The 27,076-nt window shown below is 41.2% G+C and overlaps 1 protein-coding gene across 1 annotated transcript in view; it reads left to right on the forward strand.

Annotated features, from left to right (window-relative positions):
• The window catches only part of TRPC5 (transient receptor potential cation channel subfamily C member 5), a 173,320-nt gene that overhangs the window by 109,322 nt on the left and 36,922 nt on the right, over positions 1 to 27,076 (forward strand). Inside the window, exons 4-7 of the mRNA XM_077889923.1 lie at positions 3,696 to 4,032; positions 5,449 to 5,588; positions 10,431 to 10,753; positions 24,800 to 24,995. Of these exons, the coding sequence (XP_077746049.1) occupies positions 3,696 to 4,032; positions 5,449 to 5,588; positions 10,431 to 10,753; positions 24,800 to 24,995 (996 nt within the window). The remainder of the gene's footprint in view (positions 1 to 3,695; positions 4,033 to 5,448; positions 5,589 to 10,430; positions 10,754 to 24,799; positions 24,996 to 27,076) is intronic.

Here is a 27,076-nt window from a genome sequence, read left to right on the forward strand (position 1 = left end):
ATAAATCTAAAAAAATAAAAAATAAAGTGTTATTGGCACACACATAGCCACACCCATTCATTTACATATTTACAGATTTTCTATGGCTGAGTTGCCACTAAAACAGTTGAGTAGTTTCTACAGGAATTCTATTGACTGCAAAGGCCCACATATTTACTATTTGGCCTTTTACAGAAAAAGTTTGTCAGGGCTCCTGGATGACTCAGTTGGTTACACATCTGCCTTCAGCTCAGGTCATGATTCTGGAGTCCTGGGATTGAGCCCTGCATTGAGCCCAGCATTGGGCTCCCTGCTCAGCAGGGAGTCTGCTTGTCCCTCTCCCCTGCTCATTTTCTCTTCTCTCTCTGTCTCTCTCTCTCTCTCTCTCTCTCTTTCTCTCTCCTCAAATAAATAAAATATATTTTAAAAAAAGTTTGTCAACTCCTGCTGTAGGACATCAGTACATCAGTCCAGATATCTCCACTCAGTGTTGCACAGACAAATCTAACTCTGCATGCATTTCCATAAACCTACCTGTTCCAGCTTCAGTGTTCCCACTCTTGGTTGATGATGACACTAATAGCTACCAATTCACCCAAAAGAGAAGCCTCCCTCCCCTTTATAGTCAATCCACATCTATTACTTCCTTCCACCTCCTCACTGCATTTTGCATCTGAATTCAGCTTTCCATTTCCACTGCCATTACCTTAGTCCACATTGTAATCATTGTATACCAGATTTCTAACCAGTCTTCCTGCTTCAAGTTTTTCCTGCTTTCTACCCTCCATTCATCTCCCACTCAATCCCCAGAAGGATCTTTCTAATGTCTAAGTCTGATCCTATTGCATGCATAGTAATATTTGCATCTAAAATTGAATGATCCCTTACTATGTGCTAAGCACAGTTCTAAATACTTAATATGTAGTAAGTGATCTTTTTTTCAAGATTTATTTATTTTAGAGAGTGAGTTGGGGCAGGGTAGATGGAGAGGGAGAAAGAATATCAAGTAGACTCCCCACCAAGTGTAGATCCCAACTTGGGGCTCAGTCCCACAACCCGGAGATCAGGATCCAAGCCAAAATCAGGAGTCAGAAGCTCAGTCGACTGAGCCACCCAAGCACCCCATAAGTGATCTTAATTCTCACACCAACACTAGCCGGTAGATGCTGTTGTCATCTCGATTCTTCAGACAAAAACACTGAAGAACAAAGAGAACCATGGCGATCTAGCTCCAGAGTCTCTAATGGAGAGTCTCAACTACTTACTCTACTACTCTGAACACACACAAACACACACACACTCACACACATAAACATATCACTTATGGCTCCCTATCTCTCTTAAGATGAATCATACTATTTGCAGGAGCCAAAGGTTATCATTTTAATCTTCTGTAACACCTGTCTACCTCCCCAGCCCCATATCCTGCCATTTATGGCTTTGCATTTCAAGCTGTAGCCACGGCAGACTGCTCTAGTTCCTCATACAAGTCATGTTCTTTTTTAACCTTGATGCCTTTAGTTATGTCATTCCTTCTGCTTTGGCTGTTCACTCCCTTCTCCTCTCTTCCCCTCTACTTAACCAAATTCTACACATCATGTACTGCTCCACTCAGGTATTGCCTCCACTAGGGAGCCTTGGATGAGCAGTCCAGATTTGTTCTCCATTGTGCTCCCATTATGCTTTGTTCTTATCCATTTTAATTTTAAGCCCTTATTATACTGTTTTATAACCATCTTTTTATATATCTTTCTCCCTCACTAGACTGTGCATTCCCAGTGCTCTTCCCACTGCATCCAAACGTCTTGCTTAACCCTTCTAATTTTCTATACTTTTTTAAGGAAATTTTTATCCTAGCCTCTGGCATAGACTGAAATGCCAAGAAAAGTAGTAGTAAGGGACTATAAGATTGTGTCTTCTATGTGACATAGGGCATGTTGGGGATCATAAGCATCTTTGAAAAAGATGAGATGACATGATAAAAAAAATTGACAGCTTATTTTTTTTAATTTATTTATGATAGTCACACAGAGAGAGAGAGAGAGAGGCAGAGACACAGGCAGAGGGAGAAGCAGGCTCCATGTACCAGGAGCCTCACGTGGGACTCGATCCCGAGTCTCCAGGATCTCGCCCTGGGCCAAAGGCAGGCGCCAAACCACTGCGCCACCCAGGGATCCCGACAGCTTATTTTTGATAGTTTCATAAGAGTAAACAGCTTTGGGGTAGTCTAGACTCCCAAATATACAATGGCTCAAACACACTAGAATCCTCTCAGTCATGTAACATTCCAAGGCAGTTATCAGCAGGATAGTTCTCCTCTATATGGTCCTTGATGGATAAGAGCTGACAGAAAATCCTAGGTCATCCTGGGTTACCACATCCCAGTCAGCCAGAAGCAGGAGAGAACATGGAGGAACACACATGGGATACCTCTACAGACCAGGCCAGGAAGTACCACTCATCTTTTCTCTGCAGTCCCATTATTAGGAACCTAGTCACGTGGCCACATCTCACTGCAAGGGAGACTAGAAGGTGTAGTCTGTCCCACTGTGTGCTCAAGGAAGAACAGAATGGCTTTGGTGAGAAGCTAGTCACCTTCACATATATACTAACAGTAAAGTTGGGCTAGTCTACCTCGGGTGTTGGGTAAATGATGAAAGAATTTTATTTCCTTTGTCCTAGTAAGCTATATGTTACAGCTCTGTTTAACCTTTCCCATGGGAAGCTGGGAAATATAGGCAGTATTTAAAATCATGGCTGACTGTTGAGCTCCCTATTGAGTTGCTTACCAGGGAGTAGAAACTTGATGATGACTTGCAATGCTGATGATTCCTTAACTATTAATCATTGACACTTTGTAGATTACCTTTAAGTAAAATCCCAGCTGGGTTAGTACACAGCATTGTAATTTGGGCCCCTAAATATTTTCCCCTCCTCTGCATGTCTAGAGTTGAGAGGGTGTTAATAGATGGCAAAATAGTAAGCTCATTCACTGTGAGCCAACCAAGAGGTGCTCAAAACCAAAGGGTAAAAAAAAAAGACAAAACAAGCAGGGAGCTCATTTGCATTCTAAACCATAGCCACAGGCATGAGCATATTCCGTGCCAGTTTGTGTTTGCCCAAACACAGCACACATTTGTTGACCTCAGGTAAGCTCGGGGAACAAGTAAAAGTAAAAAAAAAGAAAGAAAGAAGAAAAGAGAAAGAAAGAAAGAAAGAAAGAAAGAAAGAAAGAAAGAAAGAAAGAAAGAAAGAAAGAAAGAAAGGAAATATCCCCATGATTCTCCGCTAATAGATATGGATATTCCCAGTGAAACTTCATAAAATAACTGCCCAGGCTCTACTCCCCAGAGATGCCCAATTTGTGACCCAGAAATCTGAATCTTTTAATGTTCACTGTATGATTCTAATGGAGAGCCAAGGTTCAGGAACCATTTCTCTAAGATTATGGGAGGAAGAATAGGGAAGCATGCTAAAGCACAAACCCAACAGAGTGATTTTGCTTAATATATGAAACAAATATCTCTAAGGAAAAGCCAGTCTCATAGCTTGACACATAGAGCTGTCCCTGGGGTTAGATCCATTCATGGAAACCTGGAAAACAGGCCCTTTCTGGGGATTGGCCATGCAGCTGGCTGTAAACTAGGAGATGTATTATGAATGTAGACTTCCCCCTGGACATCCAAGATGCCTAATTTGTTCTCTTCTTTTCCCAGTTTGTTGCTCAGCCTAATTGCCAACAATTACTTGCCACTCTGTGGTATGACGGCTTCCCTGGATGGCGACGGAAACACTGGGTAGTCAAGCTTCTAACCTGCATGACCATTGGGTTCCTGTTTCCCATGCTGTCCATAGCTTATCTGATCTCACCCAGGAGCAACCTTGGGCTTTTCATCAAGAAACCCTTTATCAAGTTTATCTGCCACACAGCATCATATCTGACCTTCCTCTTCATGCTTCTCCTGGCTTCTCAACACATCGTCAGGACAGACCTTCATGTACAGGGGCCTCCCCCAACTGTGGTGGAATGGATGATATTGCCTTGGGTTCTCGGTGAGTCAAAGAAAGTAGGCTCTATGGCCAGATTGCCTGCTGCTCCTGTTTGAAGAAGATGCTGGAACAGGCAGAAAGACTGGCCCTGAATTAGGACATCATCTCTTTGTGCAGTGGGGAAGCCCTTTGTTGGGAGTCTCAAAAATGTGGTTCCTTCTTCCCTAGATCCTGGTCACTTAATATTAGATGGCTCACAGTGAGACTGGCAGTGAACCCAGGGCTTAATTCTGCTAACCTAACATCTTCAAGGACAGGAGATTGTCAATTGGTTTATTCTGTATGTTAGTAAATTGAACACCAATAAAAAATAAATTAAAAAAAAATAAAAGGAAAGCCAAGTATCAATCAGAATGGATTTTGGATAAGACAGGCAGAGCAAGTGTCAATCAGTCTATTCAATGCACTTCCTATAACTCAAGAGCACTTGAACCTATTGCTTTCTTGTAGCTACTTCACACAATCCCAGTGCTTATTCAGGGTTCACATCCTATATGGGTACTAATTCCACAATCAGGAGGGGAACCTGGGAAATTCACACAATTCATGGTAAAAGTAACTTTACCAGTAGTCTCCAAGCATGGTTAGATTGCATTGGACCCTCCAATGCACTGCTATCCCCCAAATCCTTGCTACTCGAACTGTAATTCCCAAATCAGCAATGTCAGCATCATCACTTGGGAACTTGTTAGACAGAATTTCAAGTCCCGCTGTGGAGCTAGGGAATCAGAATCCATTCCAACATGATCCCCAGGTGATTGGCATGCACTTTAAAGTCTAGAAAGCACTGCCTTAGACCACAGTCACACCTTTTACTGTCTCCTAATTCCAAGATTCAAGAAACATCTACGCCATCAGGCAGAATTCCACAAAACTCCACACACGATGAGAGGAGAAAAGAGAAAAGAGGATTCTAAATTATTTTGGGCCTCATTGCCTAGCTTCAGCCTCAACATCCAGTAATTTGGTTGGTGGTTAGCTAGCTCACCTCAAAACTTACTGAGTTTTAGCACATGGTAGAAACTAACGACTATATGATAATACTGACCTCATTAATTTATTAATGAAATTAATAAATTTCCTACTTCAAAATTGGAAGGGGATAGAATCAGGCACCCAAAATTGTAACAGCATTCCAAGAACTATAATAACAATGCTAAAACGTGAGTAGCACCCAGAAAAGTATAACATATGAGCATCTTCAGGTAATGCCTATCAGGATTGGCAAGTCCATAACTGAGCGGTGACACAGGAAAGAAAATGAGCTACATTATTATTACCATCTCTGGAGCCTTCACTCCAGTGATCTCAATTCATTCATTGTTTCTGCCTATCTTTACTCAAGGGAATCCTACTGTGATGACTATGATGACTATTCTGACCCTGTCTAGAAATAAACATCTTGCCTCCATTCCTCAGGTTTCATTTGGGGGGAGATTAAGGAAATGTGGGATGGTGGATTTACTGAATATATCCATGACTGGTGGAACCTGATGGATTTTGCAATGAACTCACTCTACCTGGCAACTATTTCCTTGAAGATTGTGGCCTATGTCAAGGTAACTTGGAATATCTGCCATTTTTTAGGCAATTTATTTGGGTTACATTAAGCTTTAGCACAGGGAGCAAGAAGAATTTAGGAGAAAAGTGCTGTCAACAGTTCAATCCATGCGGGAAAGTACCATACAAACAGGCACTCTTTCAATAGATTATAAGTAGTTTCCACCTAAGTGAAGAACAGAACAATTTACAAATGAATTTTTAGCTTCTTAAACTCTGACAGTGGAAGGGTCTTTAGCCACCCATCCACCCATTCAGTATTTAAATCCTCTCTATTATATCCTTGCCAAGAAGATGGTCCACAGATGCTTCCATAAGTCAGGGACAGAAAACACACTGAATTCACAATCTCCAAAAGCCTCTCTCAACCCTTGTCACTTCATTAAAAAGTGCCACTTTGTGTTTTTCTGATATTATTTTCCCTGGGACACATCCATTAATAATCCTTCCCAGTGGGGTCAAACAAAAAAGCTGTTCCTTTTCCTGAATAGTGCTTCCAATGTAAAACCATCTCTCCCTAACTTTCTGAGTTGACTCTTCTCAAAGCTAACTATTCACTCTTCCCTCAAGTGTTCTTTATATGACAGGTAGTAGAACCTTAGAAACTTCACTGCAGAGGACAGATATCTTTAATCATCTCTGCCTCCGTCATTACTTCCAGCACAAAGATGACTATTCAAGATGTTATAAATCTATCTTTTTGAGTATCACTCAACCTATGCCTCTCTACCAATTTAGATAATGTGTACACATACACACTACCGTAATGTTTTTCCACACAATGTACAACCTAAATTATCCTGAAAAAAAAAATAGCCTCATGGCCAACATCTCACATTGGGTAGTCCCAGGCTCTGAGTTCAGATTTGGTGCTCATTAGATGATAGAATGGCTGGTTCCTTCTACCCTGAGTTGAACTTCTCCAGCATGAGGAAAAGCTGACAATCCAGTCTCCAAGATTGTCTAGTCAGTCATGCTTTTTGGCACTAACTCCCACATTAAGGAGTTTTAGAATGGGAATATGGCTGTCCCCCAAATCTCTAACAACTTATTTTTATATCCATAATATGCATATTGCATAAATTTGAAGACCTTGGGAGTTAGTTATGTGGAGCATGAATATTGAATGCAGTCATGAAACATTTTTGAAAGAAGCCTAAGAGTATGCCTTATCCTTGTGGTGATCGTTTAACACATACTTACAACTTCCTTACAAGAAAAAGCTGGTAAGGAAAATGTTTGAATCTCTCTTGTTAATGTGCCTGGATGAAATCCACGTGATTCTGGAACTCTGTGGACTAAGTAACACTGTTTGCCTTTAAAAAAAAAAAAACCTCTTCCTTTGGAAGTTGTATTTATACACAAGAGGGACAATAGATTATCAATCTAGAAATTGGTGGGTTTTGCTTAAAAAGGAAAGTTTAGAATAAATGATCAAGAAAAGGATTTACTCTTAAGGATATAAACATGTGTCTATAGATTCCCAACATTAGCTAATTTTATAACCTATCCAATTTCACTGGCAAGGATTCCAAGGAGCTAGAATTTCCCCATCATGTAGTGGATGGATAAATCAGCTATATTAAGCTGAGTAAATGCCCCTCAACTGATAAACAACCCAAAGGATACATTTGCCAAAGAGTTGGAGTTCTTCTAAATAAAAAAGGAGAATTTATGAAGCAAGACATGCCACATGCAGATTTGGATTTGCAATGAGAAATTTCAAATGGTCAGTCTGGTCCGCTCATCCACAGAGACACACTAGTCTGAGATGAACTTCTCCAAGTAGGTTAAGACAACCTCTATGAAGCGAAGCCACAAGAGCTGGTCCCCGGACTCCCTTGAAACATTTCAGATCACTGTTGTACTAAAGCAGTACAGAAATGCCATGGGATAAGCTGGCCTTACAGAAGATCCTTTATTAGAGCAAAAATAATAGTCAACAATATATATACTCCACTGCACATGGTCTGCAACAACAGAAACCAAAAGGTACATACCAAAGTACTCAAAAGGACAAATACATATAAGTCTGGCCCTTAGTGCCCCCCAGATAATCCTACAAATGGAGAATAATTACCTTTTTGTCTTCTAGGGTACTACCAGCTAGATTTATCCCACCATCACCTTACTTTCATATGTTCAAACTAAATGTGAACTTTGACACTCATTGAGTTGTGGTCCTTTCTTCAGCTAGTACTTGGCTGAAGACACAATTTCTCACTCTATCCTTATTATTATTATATCCCTAAATTAGGCTGGCCTTCTTCATATTTTGCTTCTGAGTCGACAGAGTGCGATTTATACCCCTTTGAAATACATGGAGGCCAATTTTCAATCTGTATTTCATCTCAAAGAATATAAGAAAAATCACTTGCCTCCTAGTATCACTAACTCAAGAATCAGGAAACCTGAATGCAATCCTTGCTCTGACCCAAGCTAGATTACCACAGTTGGTTCTTCTACCTCCCTGAGCCTGAGAATCTGCCTCTAAAAAATAAGCAGACTAGACTAGATTAGTGGCTGTCAGCCTTTTAATTTTTCCCATGAAACCATATCTTGAAGTTAAAACTTATTAGGAATTTCAACACATTAAAGAGCTCAAAGATTGAATCTGGGTTATGGAATCAATCTTCTAGGCCTCCTCTTTGGCTTCCAGAGAGGCTACCAGATGCCTCTACTGAACCTTCAGGCTTCAAGGAACACAATTTGCAAGCCACCTGTGTTAGACCAGAAGTCATCAAACTACAGTCTGCAGGCCAAATTTGGCCTGCTGCCATACCCATTTGTTCACTTATTCCCTGTTAGTTCTACAAGGAAGAACCGAGTAGTTGTGACAGGGACCATATACCCACCAAGCCAAAAATATCTACTATCTGCCCTTGACAGAAAAAGTTTGCTGAACTTGATGCAAAATGAGCCTCAAGTTTGTTCCCTGATCTCATATTCTATATATCTTCCTCCAAAGGTATAGATGCAAAACATAGATTTGCCATAAGAATCATGTTTCACACTTCTGAATATTCTGCACATCCAGACTCACTGTCCCATGGACAGCAGACTTCCCTGTGCTTACAGTTGTGATTATGGAAGGAGAAAATCCTGAATTGTGAGCTGTGCATGTTCCAGTTGATAAGTCCTAGCTTTAAAACATATGTCTACTTCATTATAAGCAGTCTCCATCTCTTGCATAGTGCTCAAAACTTTTAAAGACCTATCTAACATATGTGCTGTGATATCAACTATCATTTGAACATTTAATGGAGATAATACCAGACTGACTATATAGAAATCTCAGTTTTAGTCCTGGCTCTGCTACCAACTTGCTGTGTGATCTTAAGCAAGTCACTCTGCCTATCTGGATTTCAGTTCCTCCATTTATAAAACAGGCATGAAAATACCCACCCCTCACAGCAATGCAGCCAATGTGGGGTGTTCTTATTGTTGTTTTTGGAAGGAAAAGTGTCGAGATACAGGATTTGGCCAAGAGCATAAAAAAACGTATTAGTCACCTAAAGTTCATCTGAAACAGAAGCACAAGTGTGGCAAGGCTTCTCCCAACTCCTCTGACAGTGAAGAGCATTGGATACACACAAATGATTTTAACAACACCAGTTTTGTCAGTTGTTGGAACTGAAGCACATCTTAGAAATGCTAACAATATAATTTGGCCCCCAATGCAACATTTTCTCAGAAAAGTTGTTTACATTTAGTCCTAAGAAATTGTGATATTTAGATGAGCACTCAAGGCAATATGCTTCAAATTGAATTCCAGGCAAAATCTACTTCTGTCTTGGGGAAGGTAATAAGCAAATTCTTATATTTCCATAACATCTCTCCTTATGGAGTACACGCTTTCTCACATATGGATACATAATCACAAACCTGTGCAATGGATAGGAGTAGATGTTATCCTCATTCTATGGTGAAATTGAGAGATACAGGCCATTTTAAGTTGACAAAGCCCAAGTCAGACCTACGGTCTCACAATGAAGCCATCTTTCTATAAGACTACTCCCAATGTTCCAGGAGTGGGAAGTCCAGGATGGGGCTGAGAAATGGACAACCAATCCCGGAAATACTGGTTCTTCCCCTCCTTCAACCCCCTGGTTCTTCATTTGTACTAGAAGGACATTTGAACTTGTAGGGCTGTCAAAGGAATTATAAATATATGCGTACACCACCATGTGGAGCAGTACTAAATTCACTACCTGGAAGGTTGACATACTATCTGTAATAATATAAAATACATTGCAGACTGCTAAAATTCAGCAGAAAACTGAATGACCCTCTAAGGTTGCTCTAGCAGCCCCAAACTGCAAGTCAGCGAGGAAGTCAGGATAAACATTGCGCACTGAGGTGGCCAAACCTATCCTTTATCATTCAGAAACTACAAGTTGCCTGTGATGCTCTGAAGAAAATGGGGGTTTGGAGAGGTAAATATGATTTGAAATCTCATTAGGAACCAGAGTAATTTGCCCCCACTACCTTGGGTATACCAATGGCTCTATTCCAGTGACACTCCCGAACAATCTGGTAAACTCACAGAAAATGTCTGTTGATAAACCACAGGTGGTTGCTCCAGATTATTGCTCCAAAATTCATTTTTCTCTGTGTTTATGCAGGGAATATATTTGGATGTGAGTGGGAGGGAAAGAGTTATTAGCATCATATATCGATTGGATGGGGAGGGGAGACAAATAGTGCCATACGCAGGGCCTGTTGTATAAATGCATGCTTGATGCTTACTTTGGTGGCTTTATTTGGGTATTAGGAGAAAAAAGCAAAAAGTTTTATGAATGCCCACTGTACCTCTCATCTTGTGCACTTATTTCTTTCAGTATAATGGTTCTCGTCCAAGGGAAGAATGGGAAATGTGGCACCCGACTCTGATTGCAGAAGCACTCTTTGCAATATCCAACATTTTAAGTTCGTTGCGCCTCATATCCCTGTTCACAGCCAACTCCCACTTAGGGCCTCTGCAGATCTCTTTGGGGCGCATGCTGCTCGATATCCTCAAATTCCTCTTTATCTACTGCCTGGTACTGCTAGCTTTTGCCAACGGATTGAACCAGCTATACTTTTATTATGAGACCAGAGCAATCGATGAGCCAAACAACTGCAAGGGAATCCGATGTGAGAAACAGAATAATGCCTTCTCCACGTAAGACCCCCTCTCTCTCTTTTGCCTTTTTCTGCTTTCTCTTTCTTTGCTCTATTTTAATCCACAACTTCGTCACTGTTTCTTGGCAGTGCCCACAAAACTCACTTATGGATCAACCCAAAGGGTCTGAAGTGGAGGGAGGTCCTTCGCTCAGTATAGAAGACTAAGAAAGGAAACAATTAGGTGAGGGAGGAAAGAGACAAGCACACAAATGGGCTCCCAGGAACTCATCTATAGAGTTAATTCTGAATGGTTTTGGTAGCTTCTCATATTTTTAGAGGAATTTGTGGGAAGGTGTCTTTTGCTGTGTTAAGGAGGTGACTTTTGGGCCCCCACCTAAGGATGGAGGCTGGTTGCCAGGGGAATCAACCATGTGACTGAAAGGTTGAAACATTCAGTCCCAACCCTCAACCACCAGGAAGAGGAGAGGAGCTGAACATTAAGTTTAATCTCCAGTGGCCAATGGGTCTAATCAATCATGACTATGCAATGAAGCTTCCACATAAATCCAAAAGGATAGGTTTTGGAGAGCTTCCAGAATGATGAACACATGGAGATTTGGGGACAATGGTGAGCCTGGAGAAAGCATGGAAGATCTGCACCTTTCCTCCGTACTTTGTTCTATGCATCTCTTCCATATGGCTGTTCCTGAGTTATAGCCTTTTATGATAAACCAATAATCTAGTAAGTGAAATGTTTCTCTGAGTTCTGTAAGCTACTCTAGGAAATTAATTTAACCCAAATAGAAGGTTGTGGGAAGCCCTGATCTATAACCCATCAGTCAGAACAGGTAACAAACTGAACTTTCGACTGACATCTTAAGTGGGGGAAAGGGAGTAGTCTTCTGGCGACAGAGCCCTTAATCCACAGAATCTAACACTATCTCCCTGTAGTGTCAGAATTGGGTTGAATTACAGGACACCCAGCTGGTGTTGGAGAATTGGTGGTGTTGGGGAAAATCCTCCCCATATCTACATGTTGGGTTCAGAAGCCGTTAGTTGGCATCAGAAAAATGGAATTTGCTGAAAGAGCCCTGACTCATGGAAACTTGTGGTTTAGGAAGAGAAAGGAGAGGAGGGCAGGGGATGATGAACCTTTGATCCCTGGGTGGCTACCCACAGTATGCAACTGCAGCTGCACTGTGATCTATTACTAAAAGTAAAAATTAACAACGGAATTTAGAAATGGTAGTGTTGGGGGTGAATATTTTTCTTCTACCCTTCAAAGGTTCTTCCAGCTGGTCTAAGAATTAAATTGACAAGAGACAGATTAACAGGAGAAAATCAAATTTAATTTCATATGTATGGGAACCCCACATATATGAAAGGTTCAAAGACAGAAAAGTAAAATGAGATATATATGCCAACCTGAGCTAAGGAATGGGCTATAGGCCTGGGGCTTCAAAGGGTAATTCACAGAACAAGAAAAGCAGATGTTTGGCAATTAGGTGTTTGCCCTGCCATACAGATGGGTCACTTAAATAAAATTTGTCTCTGGTAAAAACTCTCATTTGGAGAAAATTTTCCAATTTGAATTCTTCTAGGTAGTTAAAGGAGGGGCAAAAATTTCTCCTGAGCCCTCTGGTCTTGATTGCCTTCAGTTCAAAGCAATTCACATGCCAAAATGGCATACTTTGGGGAGCCTTATTCTGAACCACTTTAGTAGTAAACCCAACTCTTGAGGAGTTAGCTCATTGGATATATAAGGAAATGCAAAATAATAAGAACTACGCTAAATACACAATCCCTTGGTTATTATCCATAATAGCTAAAATGAAAGTAAAAAGGAAGTCCTGGGTTGGGCCTTGATGCTAAACCAAGCTCAGATTTGGGTCAGTCTGAATTTGGGCCACTAGACTCAAAGCCACCCCCCAAGGTAAAAATTGTACAGGGATAACAGAAGGTCCCTCTCAGACCTCTGATCACCAAGAAGGTAGTCAATGTGAGGGAGGGCAAAAGCAAGAAATTATTGAAACCAGAGAGTATAGTGTAAAAAGAATTGTTTTCATTTTGTGCATCAGTGTCATCAGCTTCCTGAAGAACCATTACTATAGCAGATTATGAGAATAACTAATTTAGGAGCTGTGTCTCTGGTCTTGAATACTGTGGAGTGGATGGTAATAATTGGGTTAATACAAGACCCATGGCTCATGACTGAACAATCACAGATGACTATATGTGATCCATATACACAGGAGGTTACTCCTAAGGGAATGACCAACCCAGTTAACTGGATAAAAGCCACTGTAGGGTCTGTTTAACCTGGGCGGGGGGACTTGTCAATTTCACATATCAATGCCAAGTGGAATACCCCAGAGGAAACCACTGACATGCTTCATATGCAAGCTACATGGAACTGGCTTTAAGATGACTAAGATATTTGCCTGCTGAATATGCCCATTACCCAGGTCATGGGGTTAGGGGGCCTCCTTCATACAGCCCACCCCATATAACCTTACTGCTCCAAAACCAAAAAACACTCTGGGAAGCCTTTGCCAATTTGAAGTCTCAGCTTTCTCTCATGGATATTAATGAAAACATTAGGCTAATTAACAATAGAATAGGAAGAGGCCACAAAGGTGGAAGCTTTTAAACAGTTATTAAGGAATAAGGTGAATAAAGCTAATCTTGAAAGGAGCAAAACAAAGAGGAAACAGAGGAGTCCCAGGACTCATCCCACAGAATGGAAATCTTTAGATGGTTGTTAAGAAAAGAGATTAATAAAACAGACATTGATCAGGTTAAAGTAAAGATTTTAATACAGCACTGTCAAAGGTTGGGAGGACCAAAGGGACCCCGTGCTGGTCCCCCAACATTAAAGGGCCCCAAACAAGTCTACTCTATTTATCCTAGTTTGGAGAACTTTAAACAGCCAGCAGGCAAAAATTATGATGAGAAACTTGACCAGCAATCATTTGGGGCAGTGTTTGGCAGATTAATGAAATTAAAGATTAACAAAAAAGCCAGGGTTCCTTGGCTCAAACTCTGTCTGGGGACCCAATGCCTTCTGCACAAGAGTGGGTAAAATGGCCAGAGGGTGGAAAAGAGACTTTGCCAGGACTCATGAATACAGAAATCCTCATAACTGTGGTATCAAAACCCATTGGTGATGCCCTGATTCAGACCACAATTAGATTGAGAAAATACAAAAATAAAAGGGTAGGGATGCCTGGCTAGGTCAGTTGATACAGCATGTGACTCTTGATCTCAATGTCATGAGCTCAGGCCCCATGTTGGGTGTAGAGCTTACTTAAAAAGAAATAATAAACTAAAAATGTAAGAGTTGACACGATCATGAAAGGTAGAATGTTTGAGCAGGGTTTACTTTTTTTAATTTTTATTTATTTATGATAGAGAGAGAGAGAGAGAGAGAGAGAGAGGGAGAGGCAGGCAGAGACAAAGGCAGAGGGAGAAGCAGGCTCCATGCACCGGGAGCCCGACGTGGGATTTGATCCCGGGTCTCCAGGATCGCACCCTGGGCCAAAGGCAAGCGCCAAACCGCTGCGCCACCCAGGGATCCCTGAGCAGACTTTATGTAAAAATATTTTGTCTCCTTTACCTAAACATTTTTATGGGAATGGATATTATAGTCTGGCTGGGGAAAATTTCCCCTACCTGGTATTATAAAACTATCAGTGAAATCCTATTAGAAGGGCACCTGGGTGGCTCTATGGTTGAGCATCTGCCTTTGGCTCAGGTCAGGATCCTGGTGTCCCAGGATCGGGACACCCACAGGGAGCCTGCTTCTATCTTGGGCTATGTCTCTGCCTCTCTCTCTGTGTCTCTCATGAATAAATAAATAAAATCTTTTAAAAAAAGAAATCCTAATACAGACTAGAGGTAGAATCAAAAGAGTCGATAGAATTAAGGTAAAAGTTTGTAGGAAAACTGGTATGTTTGAGTAGCCTTTATGTAAAGTTGGTTGCATCTGTTTTATCCAATTGCATTGTGGGGATGAACATTATATCTGATTGAAGAGTGTCTCTCCTACCTAGTATTGTAAGACAGAAGGTATGCAAATCCACCCTTCAAGCAATGTTAATTGGGCATGCTTCATAAGAACCAGTAAGATTGCCTGAGTCCACACAGTGTGGAATAGAAGTTGGAGTGCTCATAGGGACAAATTCTCCATGCCATAGCCCTAAGTAGAGCATAGACTGGGCTTACAATAAAAGCCTGTGAGCACCTCCCATTGAAAACTGCACCCCCTTTCATAGGAGTAAGCTAGAGAGGGGATAGGCTGAAGGCAAAATTAGAATCAGTTCACCTTCTGGGATTAATGTAAGGTTTCAAGTGGGCCAAAGGGCATCTAGCACTGATGAGAAATGTCTCCTTTTCCCACGTGGGACCCAAGGAGACAACTCATGAGACTGTCCATTAGTCCACTGCCTTCAGACACATGGAATTCCGTTTTTTTTTTTAAGATTTTACTTATTTATTCATGAGAGAGGGAGAGAGAGAGAGGCAGAGACACAGGCAGAGGGAGAAGCAGGCTCCCCGCAGGGAGCCTGATGTGGGACTCAATCCCAGGACTCCAGGATCACGCCCTGGGGCCAAAGGCAGGTGCTAAACCGCTGAGCCACCCAGGTGTCCCCACATAGAATTCCTGTACCTTGTCTTTGTAAACTCAACATCTACTACTTTAGGACCTTCAAGCCTCAAAAATGGCTTTTATTTTCTGACAAACCACCATTAGGGGAAACAAACAAGAAGAAAATAAGCACAGGAAAGGAAATTTGTTAGAATCCAAGAGAGGTCCTGGGCTTACCCTAGACTCAATGACCTATAACTTGTCCATTTCAATCCTCTAATTCTGGATAGTGCCACTCATCCCTGGTATTCACAGCACTGACCCCAAGGTCATGAGAGGGTTTGAGTCATTAAACTAAGGTACATTTTTCCCCCTTAACCCTATAAGTGAAGGCAGTTCAGTGAACTCAGACATTCTAGAAATGTGTTCAATAACAAAGGCTAGGGGAAAAAGAGTTTCTGCTCATCCTCATGTTGTACCAATAGAGAGGAGGGGGAAAAACCAGTGCTAGGTAGTCTACCCCTATTATTTGTTTCTAGCTGCATTTCCTAAAATGGGTTACAAATAAACACAGTTCACAGGGATGTTTAAGAGACATAAAGACAGGATCTATGATCCAACGACTTTTGGAAATGCTAGGACAAATTTTAAAAGATTTCTTCACTGAAGGCCTTCTCAGAGATGTTTCACTGTGAATCCATGATGTAGGGAGAGATTACACAAAATGTATTGGCCAGGATGACGTACCAATGAACAGAGTTTGAAAATTTTTGGCTCACTCGATTGCCCATTTTACAGCACCCACCCCCTGCACTAGGTCCCACTCCCTGCCTCTCTTCCCAGAACTCAGGAAAAAATATTGGAAATAAAGGAAATAAGACTCATGTGAGAGGAAAAAGAGGCCAAATGGGTTGATGAGAAGGTCTTGGGGTTTTTTGGTTAAGTCAACCAGGCAACTGGTTACCTTGCTAGTGCCTCTTGACTAGGCCCTGCTACCTCTCCTGCATTACTCTAGAGGCAGAATTCATATCAACCTGTTTTCAGGATAAAGAGTAAAATCTGTAGTAGCTTGAGCACCAGGAGACTGCATTTGTTCACATCAAAGTGTTCAACAGAACTGAACACCTGAATACGAGGTACTTTCCAGGAGGCCAGGTCCCCTGCCAGTTATCCTTTCATGTAAACTCTGCTGAAGAAGTTTATGAAATGCCTTCCTGCAAGTTTGTATAGTCATTATTAACACCTCTGTTGCCAACTAACATTTTGTTCCCATCACTTGCCCAGCAGGGACAATTAATTGACAAGAATGGGCACCTGGTGTACACAAAATTATACCTTGGGGTGTCAGGAATAAAGAAAGTTGTTACCTCAACTTTTCCTCTAAGTGTTGATTTTTTTTCTCCCCCATAGAGGTCTGACTCAGCTTTATGTTTTCTCTTAAATACCTCAACTGAGGCATTTATTAAGACCTGCTAAAACACACCCCTTTGGGTCAGAATATCAGAAAACCTCAACTTTTAAGAGAAAGAAAAAGCAAGCTCATTTACATACCTGACATAAACTATGCCATTGGCTTATTGTCATCCTTTTCCTTCCGATTCTCCAGAGATGCCATTGCTATTCTTTGGCTTAAAAAAAAAAGATATTTTTCCTAGGTGCACAGTTCAGGAGGACCCCATTGGCCTTGCTGACAACCATAGGACAGTACTATTGCACGTTTTAAGTCTAGTATTCTACCCTGGGCACACCTGGCCTTCATTTACTATTGAGAGAAGCAATTGGGAATGCATTAGCATTCTGCAGGCATGGGACTTGTGAGAGAAAATAGTGGAAGTGGCAAGAAGCTAACTTGTGTCTTATGTCTGTTTCTGAGGTTCCAGCTCTCGATTCCAGATGCCTCCTGAATGCACATGTCTGTGTCACAGGCCTCTCAAACACAAAATGTTCACAACTAAATTCCATTATCTACATATCCCCATCCCAAACCTATTTCCCCTTTAATTCCTCATCTTATTAAGGGACACCAGCCAGAAAAAATTTCCCACCTGCCTCACAGAAGTTTCTTTCTAAATACCAGTCTCATCTTGTTACCACCCAGCTTCATGCCTGCCAGATATTGGAATCATCTCCAGTGTAAAATCCGCTCCTTTACCATAGCACATAGGGTGTTGGTAAGCTGGACCGACGTCTCCAGCCTCTCACTCCTCTTCCCCATAGGCAACATCTTGTTCTTCCCAACTACAGGAGAGCATCTTGGCCCTATGGGCCTTAACACATCCCACACCATTCCCTCTGCCTGCTTGGAATGCCCATCTCCACCTGGCCAGCCTAGCAAACTCTCACCCATCTTTCAAGCCTCTGCTGAAAAATTATCTGCTCTTTTAAGTCTCTTCCTACCCATTCTAACTCTACTCTGTTACAGGCTCCTTCTGTGTTTGTTTGCATGACATTCTAAGCACATCTCCATGACAATATAACTTGTTGTATGTTAGTCATTGTTGTCTCTTTCACCCACCAGACAGAGATCCCTCCACTTTAGTAAGCCTTGCACCTACCACAGAGGCCTAAGACATAATGATGTTCGACATGCCCACCCTGTCCTCTATTCTAGAATACTTACTTCTGCACTGTCCCCCTCATATGGCTGAAGTATCTGGCCATACTGAAGATCTGAGAATCATATATTACAACACATGCAAAGCATTTAGCACAGTGTCACTCTGCTGATCCACTTTTAGCTTGCTGTCAGAGAAAATCCTTGGCATTTCTCCTACATCCCTCATCCTGAATTTGGGCACTTGGCCCAAGAGCAAAGCTCTACATTGATCCCTATTAAATTTCATCTCGTTAGTTCCAGCCCATTGCTTCATGCTGTTGAAATCTTTCTGAATCTTGATCCTGTCATCCCATCTATTAACTATCCATCCCAGTCTTGTGTCATCTGAAAAATCTTAGAAGCTTGCCATCTATTCTTATCCAAAGCATTGATAAAAATGTCAGATGGGCTTGATATTCACTGGGTGGAATATTGGGCAGCTATCAAAATGATAACACGGAAATATTCTATATAGACACAAAAAGCACCATACCCGAAATGTGTAATTCTTAAAAACACAAAAATTAGGGATGCCTGGGTGGCTCAGTGGTTGAGCATCTGCCTTTGGTTCAGGGTGTGATCCTGGGTCCGGGGATCAAGTCCCACATCGGGCTCCCTGCGAAGAACCTGCTTCTCCCTCTCCCTATGTCTCTATGTCTCTCATGAATAAATAAACAAAATATTTTAAAAACACAAAAATTATATACACTATGATTGCAAATATGTAACTAGATTTGCATATGGTTGGCAATCTGTAAAGACAATAAAGAAATGTAAAGGTTGGGCAGCCCGGGTGGCTCAGTGGTTTAGCGCCACCTTCAGCCCGGGGTGTGATCCTGGAGACCGGGGATCGAGTCCCACACCGGGCTTCCTGCATGAAGCCTGCTTCTCCCTCTGCCTGTGTGTCTGCCTCTCTCTCTGTGTCTCTCATGAATAAATAAAATCTTTAAAAAAAAGAAATGTAAAGGTTAACAATAATCATAAAAGTATCTAATATTTACTGAGTTAGGTCTAGGCACCAGGACAAAATGAACTATACATGAATTAAATCATTTAATCCTCACAACCATGCTATGAGGTAGGCATTATTATTATTACCCATTTTACAGATAGGGACATTAGGGTACAAAGCAGTTACCCAGGCTGCCTCCAATCACATAGATGGTAAATGTCAGAGTCAGGATTTCAATGCAGACATATAACCTGTAGGCTGTGCTTTTATCCAGGGATGTAGGTATAAGACCAGTTTTATAAAGCTACATAAAATTTGTTGTGTAAAGTTGCAAGCATCATGAATACATGCAAAAATATTGGACAGAGCCATGACCTAGCAGGTCACTTGGGACCTCCTTATAGACTAACTCCATTCATTTGTGGCTATTCCCACTTAATCAGTGGTGATTTCTCTACCCAGCATTCAGCCTATATTTTCCAAGCTTAGTTACATGAATACAACAAACTCAGTCTCTATCAAAGGTTCTTTATGTTCTGGCCAGATTATTAAAGATTGTTATTGATTGTCTCCTGCTTTTTTCCCCTATTTTAAGTGCATAGCCTTCCTGCTCCTCTTATCACAGGACGGTACCAATTATCTATACTTTACTTAGGTGTGTGCTTCTCCCATCATCTTTAACAGATTTATTCAATGAGGGATGCCTGGATGGCTCAGCGGTTGAGCGTCTGCCTTTGACTCAGGTCATGATCCCAGGGTTTGGGATCGAGTCCCACGTCAGGCTCCCTGCATGAGCCTGCTTCTCCCTCTGCCTGTGTCTCTGCCTCTCTCTCTCTCTCTCTCTGTCTCTCATGAATAAATAAATAAAATTTTTAAAAAACCAGATTTATTCAACGAACATGTATTCAGCAACTGCTACATGCCAGCCAATGAGGATACTAAGATGGCATCCTTATCCTTTAGAGGTTCATTGTCTAATGAAGAACATGAGTAAATAATTAGAATAGCTGCCATTTTTAATGCTTATGCCAAACACTGTGCCGAGTGCATTATATGCAGTATCTTATGTAATAGAGAAAAGTGGTTAGTTAAGCATGTGGGCTCCAGGATGAGAAGAGTCTTGTGCAAATCCTGCTTTTGCCACTCTCTCCCAGTGTGACCACTGGGTGCTTTAGTTTCTCATCTGAAAAAAAAAATAAGTGTAACTATTTCACAGGATTATTCTGAGAATCCAACATTACAGGACATGCAAAGCACTTAGCATAGTGCCTGGCACATAATAAGAACACAATAAATGTTAGCAATTAGTATTTATCCTTCCAATAAACTATTTTAGAGATGAGGAAACTTGACGTTTAAAGGCTATTTAAGTTTTCCAAAGTCAAATGGTTAATAAGGGGAGGAGTCTAAAGTTGGCTCTTAGACACTCTCTTTTACTGTTTCAGAGTGCGATACATATGTTTATAGAATCAGGCTAAGGTGCTATGGGAGAACAAAAGAGGAGCATCTAACCCAACCTTTTAGGGAAGGAGGCAGGGCAGGAATAAACAAGAGGTGGGCAGAGAAGGAGATGGGATGAAAGTGGAGGTTAGAAGTTGAGAGCATGGCAGGAGCATTCCACCCAGAGTTAGAAGCTTATGAAATGCGTGATGGAATAAGAAATTGCAAGTCCAGGAAACTGCAGAATGGCCCTGCGAAATACAGGATGACATTACTGCTTTTACCCGATGAGCCTTTCTATTCCAGTTTACACTCCAATTCTTCACTTGTCTGAATTAAGTCCAGAGGGGTAAGCCCTCTCCATAGTCCTTCTACCTTTATAAGATGAACTCTTTATCTCATAGGTGAGACTTTCAGAAAGTGTCCAGAGGACTATAGTTCCTATCTTTGTTCCACTGTGCCCCTCTTAGCTTTGTGATCTATTTGTGAATGGCTCTCAACATGCTCAAGTTTTCCCCTTAACCAGCTGGGACAGATTTGTCTTTCATATATTTAATATCAAGTCTTCTTCAATCTTTGTAGCCTCACTTTGTGCCCCTTCTTGAGCTAGCAAGTTCCCTATGTTTGTTTACTCTCTGCTAAATAAAAAATGGATTATTTTCTTTAAAATCATATCCTTTAAAACTAAAAAGATATTCTTTTGGCATTAGGATTCTGGGGTTTGGTCAACATCCCTTTCCATCCCTGTGATCTGTGATGATTTTATTATGGACCTGGCCACCAGGTCTATAATGCTCTAGAGAGCGGCCCTTTCCCTGTAAATTCAGCTGAGCCTAGAAGCCACAGGGCTTCCTACTGATGTATTACTAGAATGCTCTTATCTACCCCATATGTCAGTCACCCATTTAACCTGGGTGTGCCTTTCAACAAGCCAGCTTCTCCTAGTGGCCAGGCCATATTCTGACATTTTGTGTGCTATATTGAAGGCATTCTCAGTATGAGTTATGAAAACTGAGGAGCAATCTTTCCACCTTTTGTCCCCCTCTCTTGTACAATTATACATATAGGATCTCCCTGACTAGAATATCACCACAGTTGAGGGAAGATTTTAAATGCCTAGACTTTCACTTTTAGGGAATCTTTCTATAAGTCATTGGAACAGCTAGTAGTAGTAAGCTCTACACTCAAGCATTAACCGTTGCAATTTTCATTATTTATGAGGATGGGGGTGGAGGAGTGTAACATCCTCGATTCTGGAAAAACAACCAATGAAGGGAGACCTTGCCAACATATCACTTGTCCTGGTTTGTGGCCTTGACTAGAATATCACCACAGTTGAGGGAAGATTTTAAATGCCTAGACTTTCACTTTTAGGGAATCTTTCTATAAGTCATTGGAACAGCTAGTAGTAGTAAGCTCTACACTCAAGCATTAACCGTTGCAATTTTCATTATTTATGAGGATGGGGGTGGAGGAGTGTAACATCCTCGATTCTGGAAAAACAACCAATGAAGGGAGACCTTGCCAACATATCACTTGTCCTGGTTTGTGGCCTTGTTATCTGTCATGCAATGAACAAATCCTTACTGAATGTTTTCTATATTCGAGGTCATTCCATTCCTATTTGCTGCAGCTCCTTTCTGTTTTTCTGAACCACACTCGCCCTGGCTTCTGCTCTTCAGCTATTGCCTAGCTGCTTGTGCCACTATTGGCCTCCCACCTGCCCTGATTTTAAGTGTACACTACCATGCCCTGGTTGTGCCCTCTTGGTAGAAGCAGACTCCTGAGCACCATATCTCTCCCAGTTTTGACCTTCTTCCTGGCTCTGTAATGCACTGTATTGCCTGGCCCTGACTTTTAGACTCTCCTGGAGAGACACCTGGATGGCTCAGTGGTTAAGCTCTGCCTTTGGCTCAGGGTGTGATCCGGAGTTCAGGGATCGAATCCCACATCGGGCTCCCTGAGGGGAGCCTGCTTCTCTCTCTCCCTTTGCCTATGTCTCTGCCTCTCTCTGTGTCTCTCATGAATAAATAAATAGAAAAAAAAAAGACTCTCCTGGAAATTCAGATCCTGTGTTAAGTCTGACTTGCCATATTCTGGTTCTTGTGCCCTGGCCTCTGAACTCCAGGCTCTCATCTGACTTTTGATTCTCAAATGCTTCACCAACCAGTACTTATTTTCATCACACGAAAAGCAAATTTCTTCCTTCTAGGCTAGCTCACAAGCAATGTGTTGCTGGAAAAATCATGGAAGTTACCTATGATGTTGAGAGAAGAGCCATGTGCATGTTGCCTAGGCAGCCTTGAAGGGGGCGCTGTGAGAGTCAGGCCAGTGCAGACAGAACACAACCTTCATCAAAATGACTGACCCCACTGTGCAGCCTACTGGTTGTGTCAATGGGACTGGAGTCTTCTAGACCTGAATCCATTGATAACAATAATAGTTAATACATATTCATTCATTTATTCAACAAGTATTATTGAGTAGTTATCATGTACCAGGTACATAGTAGCTGTATGTCCCTGCCCTCATAGAGCTTACATACTAGTGGGGATGGACAGAAAATGAATATTTAAACAAAAAAATTACTTCATATAATTTTAGGGAGTTTTAAATGCTACAAAGAAAATTAAATGAGACAATAAGGTAAAAGAAAATTGGTGGAGCCACTTTTGGTAGAGTGACTGAGGAAAGCTTCTCTGAGGAAGTGAGATTTGAGCTGAGACTGCAGTGATGTTAAGGAGACAGTCATTCAAAGGTCTGGGGGAAGACCAATCCCAGAGAGAGGGAAGCGTTAAAACATTACCCCACATACCCCCTAAATGAAGCCAAGAACAAATCCCTAAACCTCTCAAAATATATTGCACTTTAGGGGCACCTGGGTGGCTCAGCAGTTGAGCATCTGCTCTGGGCTCAGGGCATGATCCCGAGGTCCCAGGATCGAGTCCTGCATCAGGCTCCCCGCAGGGAACCTGCTTCTCCCTCTGCCTATGTCTCTGCCTCTCTGTGTCTCTTATGAGTAAATAGATAAAAAAACTTTATATATAATATATATTGCACTAAAAACAACATATTTTGGATGTGCCTATGAGGCTCATTCAGTTGGGCATCCCACTCTTGATTTTGGCTCAGGTCATGATCCCAGAGTCATGAGATTGAGCCCCACATTGGGCTCTGCACTCAGCAGAGAGTCTGCTTTTCTCCTTCTCTCTCTCTCTCTCTCTCTCTCTCTCTCTCTCTCTCTCTCTCCCTCTCTCTCCCTCTGTCCCTCCCCCTGCTCACTCTTTCTCTAAAAATATATACATAAATAAATCTTTAAGAAATAAAAAGAACGTATTTTGAGCAATTGAAAAGGGGCATCTAATCTTAAAGTAGCATTTCTTATGTTCTGCCCCTCATCCATGTGCTTGAGAAATAGTTGATTTCTGCCACCCAGAGCTGGCTGCATTTTATTGCTACCTACACAGATTTCTGAACATAAGGCCAAAGAAACCCTAGACACTGAAAACTTATCATTGCAAAATTGCATATTTGGAGACTAGGAGAGGAAACATAATTTATGGAGCAGTCTAATAAAATAATGCAGTGGTCTGAGGAGGTGAGGTGGAATTGTATTTGTTTTTTTTTTAATGATTTTATTTATTTATTCATAGAGACAGAGAGAGAGAGAGAGAGGCAGAGGCACAGGCAGAGGGAGAAGCAAGCAGGGAGCCTGATGTGGGACTCGATCCAGGGTCCCCAGGATCAAACCCCGGGCTGCAGGCGGTGCTAAACTGCTACGCCACCAGGGTTGCCCTGGAATTGTATTTGAATTCTGGCTCAGCACTTAGAGCTGAGTGACCTCTGAATCTTTGCTTCCTCGGCTGTAACAATAAAGGTTTTACAAGAATAATAATGATCATGTATGGAAAAGTGATTAACATGTTTATATATGGTAAGTTCTCAGTAATTGTTAGTCAACATATCATTTAAAATAATCTACACAACATGTTAATTCAAGGATCCCTAAACTCACCCACTGAGCTTAGCACCACGCTGGGCCCTGTCAGAACCACAAAAGAAGTATCAGAAATGTAACTTGTTCACATTCACTCAGCTAGCAAATGACAGAGTTGAGATCTTAACCTAGAACAATCTAACCCAAGCACCATATTCTTAACTACTCATTTACTGCCTTTATGTAATTAGAAAGGTGATAAATCATATGGTCTCAAGATGAAAGAGAAAGTTTGGCAAAGGAAGGAGCCCTTCAAATAAGTCTTAGAAAAGTATAGGCTTTCTGTAGACAAAGAAGAGAAGGAAGGTATTCCAGGTGGAAGAGAAAAGCCTAAGATACAGAAGCAGCAACAAACAAATTAACCCACTTGATTGGGCTGGGTAGGGAAAGAGACCAAAATATGTGACATCACCAGTCTCCCTGTTGGGATGGAAATCTGACAGGCCCCTTATTTAAGCAGATCCATTCACATTTTCTCTTTTCCTTACCTTTCCTAAAGAACTAACTAACCTGTTCGTTGACCTCTTTCAGGCTCTTTGAAACCCTCCAGTCACTCTTCTGGTCTGTATTCGGCCTTTTAAATCTCTATGTTACCAATGTGAAGGCCAGACACGAGTTCACAGAGTTTGTGGGAGCTACCATGTTTGGGACATACAATGTCATCTCCCTAGTAGTGCTGCTGAACATGCTGATTGCCATGATGAACAACTCCTACCAGCTTATTGCCGTGAGTAGCTTTGCTTTACAAGGGTGATTACTTGACTTCAGGAGTGGTCACATTGGCCTGGAGCCCACTGGAAGCTCAATGAAGCAGTGTGTTTGCATGGAGTATTTTACATTAGCTTTCCCAGTTGTTAGAGTGAATTATTTCTTTCAAAGGCAACTTGGTTTGCACTCTTAGTCCACTGAATCTCAGTAATCTTGAAGAGGAGGTTTTAGTTAATAAGACTTTCTGGTAGCCTGTTAAATAATATGTTTAAAACTGTGAGTCCACTTTCTTGCCTTAGAAAGAATTCGGAAGGTGTGAGCACAGTTTGGCTATAACGTGTCACTCCACTAATCTCCAGGGTGGATTGAGTGGTTCTCTAGGTAAGGAGGGTCTTATCTCCTTCTTCACTGCAAACATGTCCTTCACAAAACTGAGCATTCCATTGCCAAAGACAACTTTTCAGAGAGTGACTATTTTTTCATCAAGGATATATGAGGGACACCTGGGTGGCTCAGTGGTTAAGTGTCTGCCTTCGGCTCAGGGTGTAATCCTGGAGTTCCAGGATCGAGTCCCACACCGGGCTCCCTGCATGAGTCTGCTTTTCCCTCTGCCTATGTCTCTGCCTCTCATAAATAAATAAATAAATAAATAAATAAATAAATAAATAAATAAATAAATAATTTTTTTAAAGAAAGGATATAAGAGAAATTGCACTCCATTGTGAGACATGCTTAAGTAGAGTCAATCACTGAATCTTTTCTTGACCATCATGCTACAATTGGGATCAGCAATAAATGAGAAATGGTAAAGGTATAGGATATGAGAATGGTCCAGGCCCTGCTCTGGTTTTTGATGCCAAAATAAATATCTACTCTTAGCTTATTTTCTTATGATCTACCTATCATATTTTAAAATGGAGTATTAGGAGTTTTGACTATCTGAACTCTATCTGAGTTCCTGTTTAGTTGGGTATCAGTGGATTTGGATGTTTAGTTCATAATAAGATGCTAGATCACTTCCATGGGTCTATCTGTTGCTGTAAGTTTTTGATATAACACAGAAGACAGATGAAAAGACCCGACTCTTGTCTTCCTTCATAGATGCTATTTCTCAGATTTGATCTACCACTGAGGAATCATTTAGCTTACAGAAAAACAGCTTAAGTTATTGGTTATATGAATATAAGTATACTGGGACGCCTGAATGGCTCAATGGTTGAGCATCTATCTGCCTTTGGCTCAGGACGTGATCCCGGGGTCTGGGATCGAGTCCACATCAGCTCCCTGCGGGGATCCTGCTTCTCCCTTTGCCTGTATCTGTCTCTGCCCCCCCCCTCTCTGAGTTTCTCATGAATAAATACATACATACATACGTACATACATATAAATATATACATAAATATACACACATATTTTTACATACATATATATATACCCACATATTGTCCATATTTCATAAATATTACTGGTGATAGTGACCATCTGTGATCCATTTCGATTAAGGACGAGGACCAAAGCGGAATGGGTTTATGTTGCAGCAGGAGGCTTTTGAGCTTTCTATTTGGAAAAATTTCCTAACCATAGATAGCAATGAAATATATTCCCCTAGGTAGGTTTGTAGAATTTCTCTCACTGGACAGTTTAAAGAAATTAGAACGTAAAAATATCCATTAGGATGGGTTAGGTCTTAGGTGCCTCCGGGGGGACATATAGTGAAAAAATATATTAGGGACTCTAGTTCTAGTCCTGTCATTTATAACTGTGATCTTGAGTAACTTACTTTCCCTTTGTTGGCTTGATTTTCTTCCAAAAAGTAAGAGGGTTAAAATGGTCTTTATTGAGATATAATTGACATATAGCATTCAATAAGCTTAAGGTGTACAATGTGATGATTTGATACACATATATATTGCAAAATGTTTATCATAATAAGGTTAGTTAACACATCCATCACCTCACATAAATGACCTTTTTTTTTTTTGGTCAGAACATTTAAGATAGCAACTTTCAAGTATATGCTATAACACTGTTAACACTGTTAACTAGAGTCACCATGCTGGGCCTTATGTTCCTAGAACTTACTCAACTTCTAACTGTAAA

This window comes from Canis aureus, chromosome X, assembly GCF_053574225.1.
Source record: "Canis aureus isolate CA01 chromosome X, VMU_Caureus_v.1.0, whole genome shotgun sequence".
In the NCBI taxonomy this organism is placed as follows: Eukaryota; Metazoa; Chordata; class Mammalia; order Carnivora; family Canidae; genus Canis; species Canis aureus.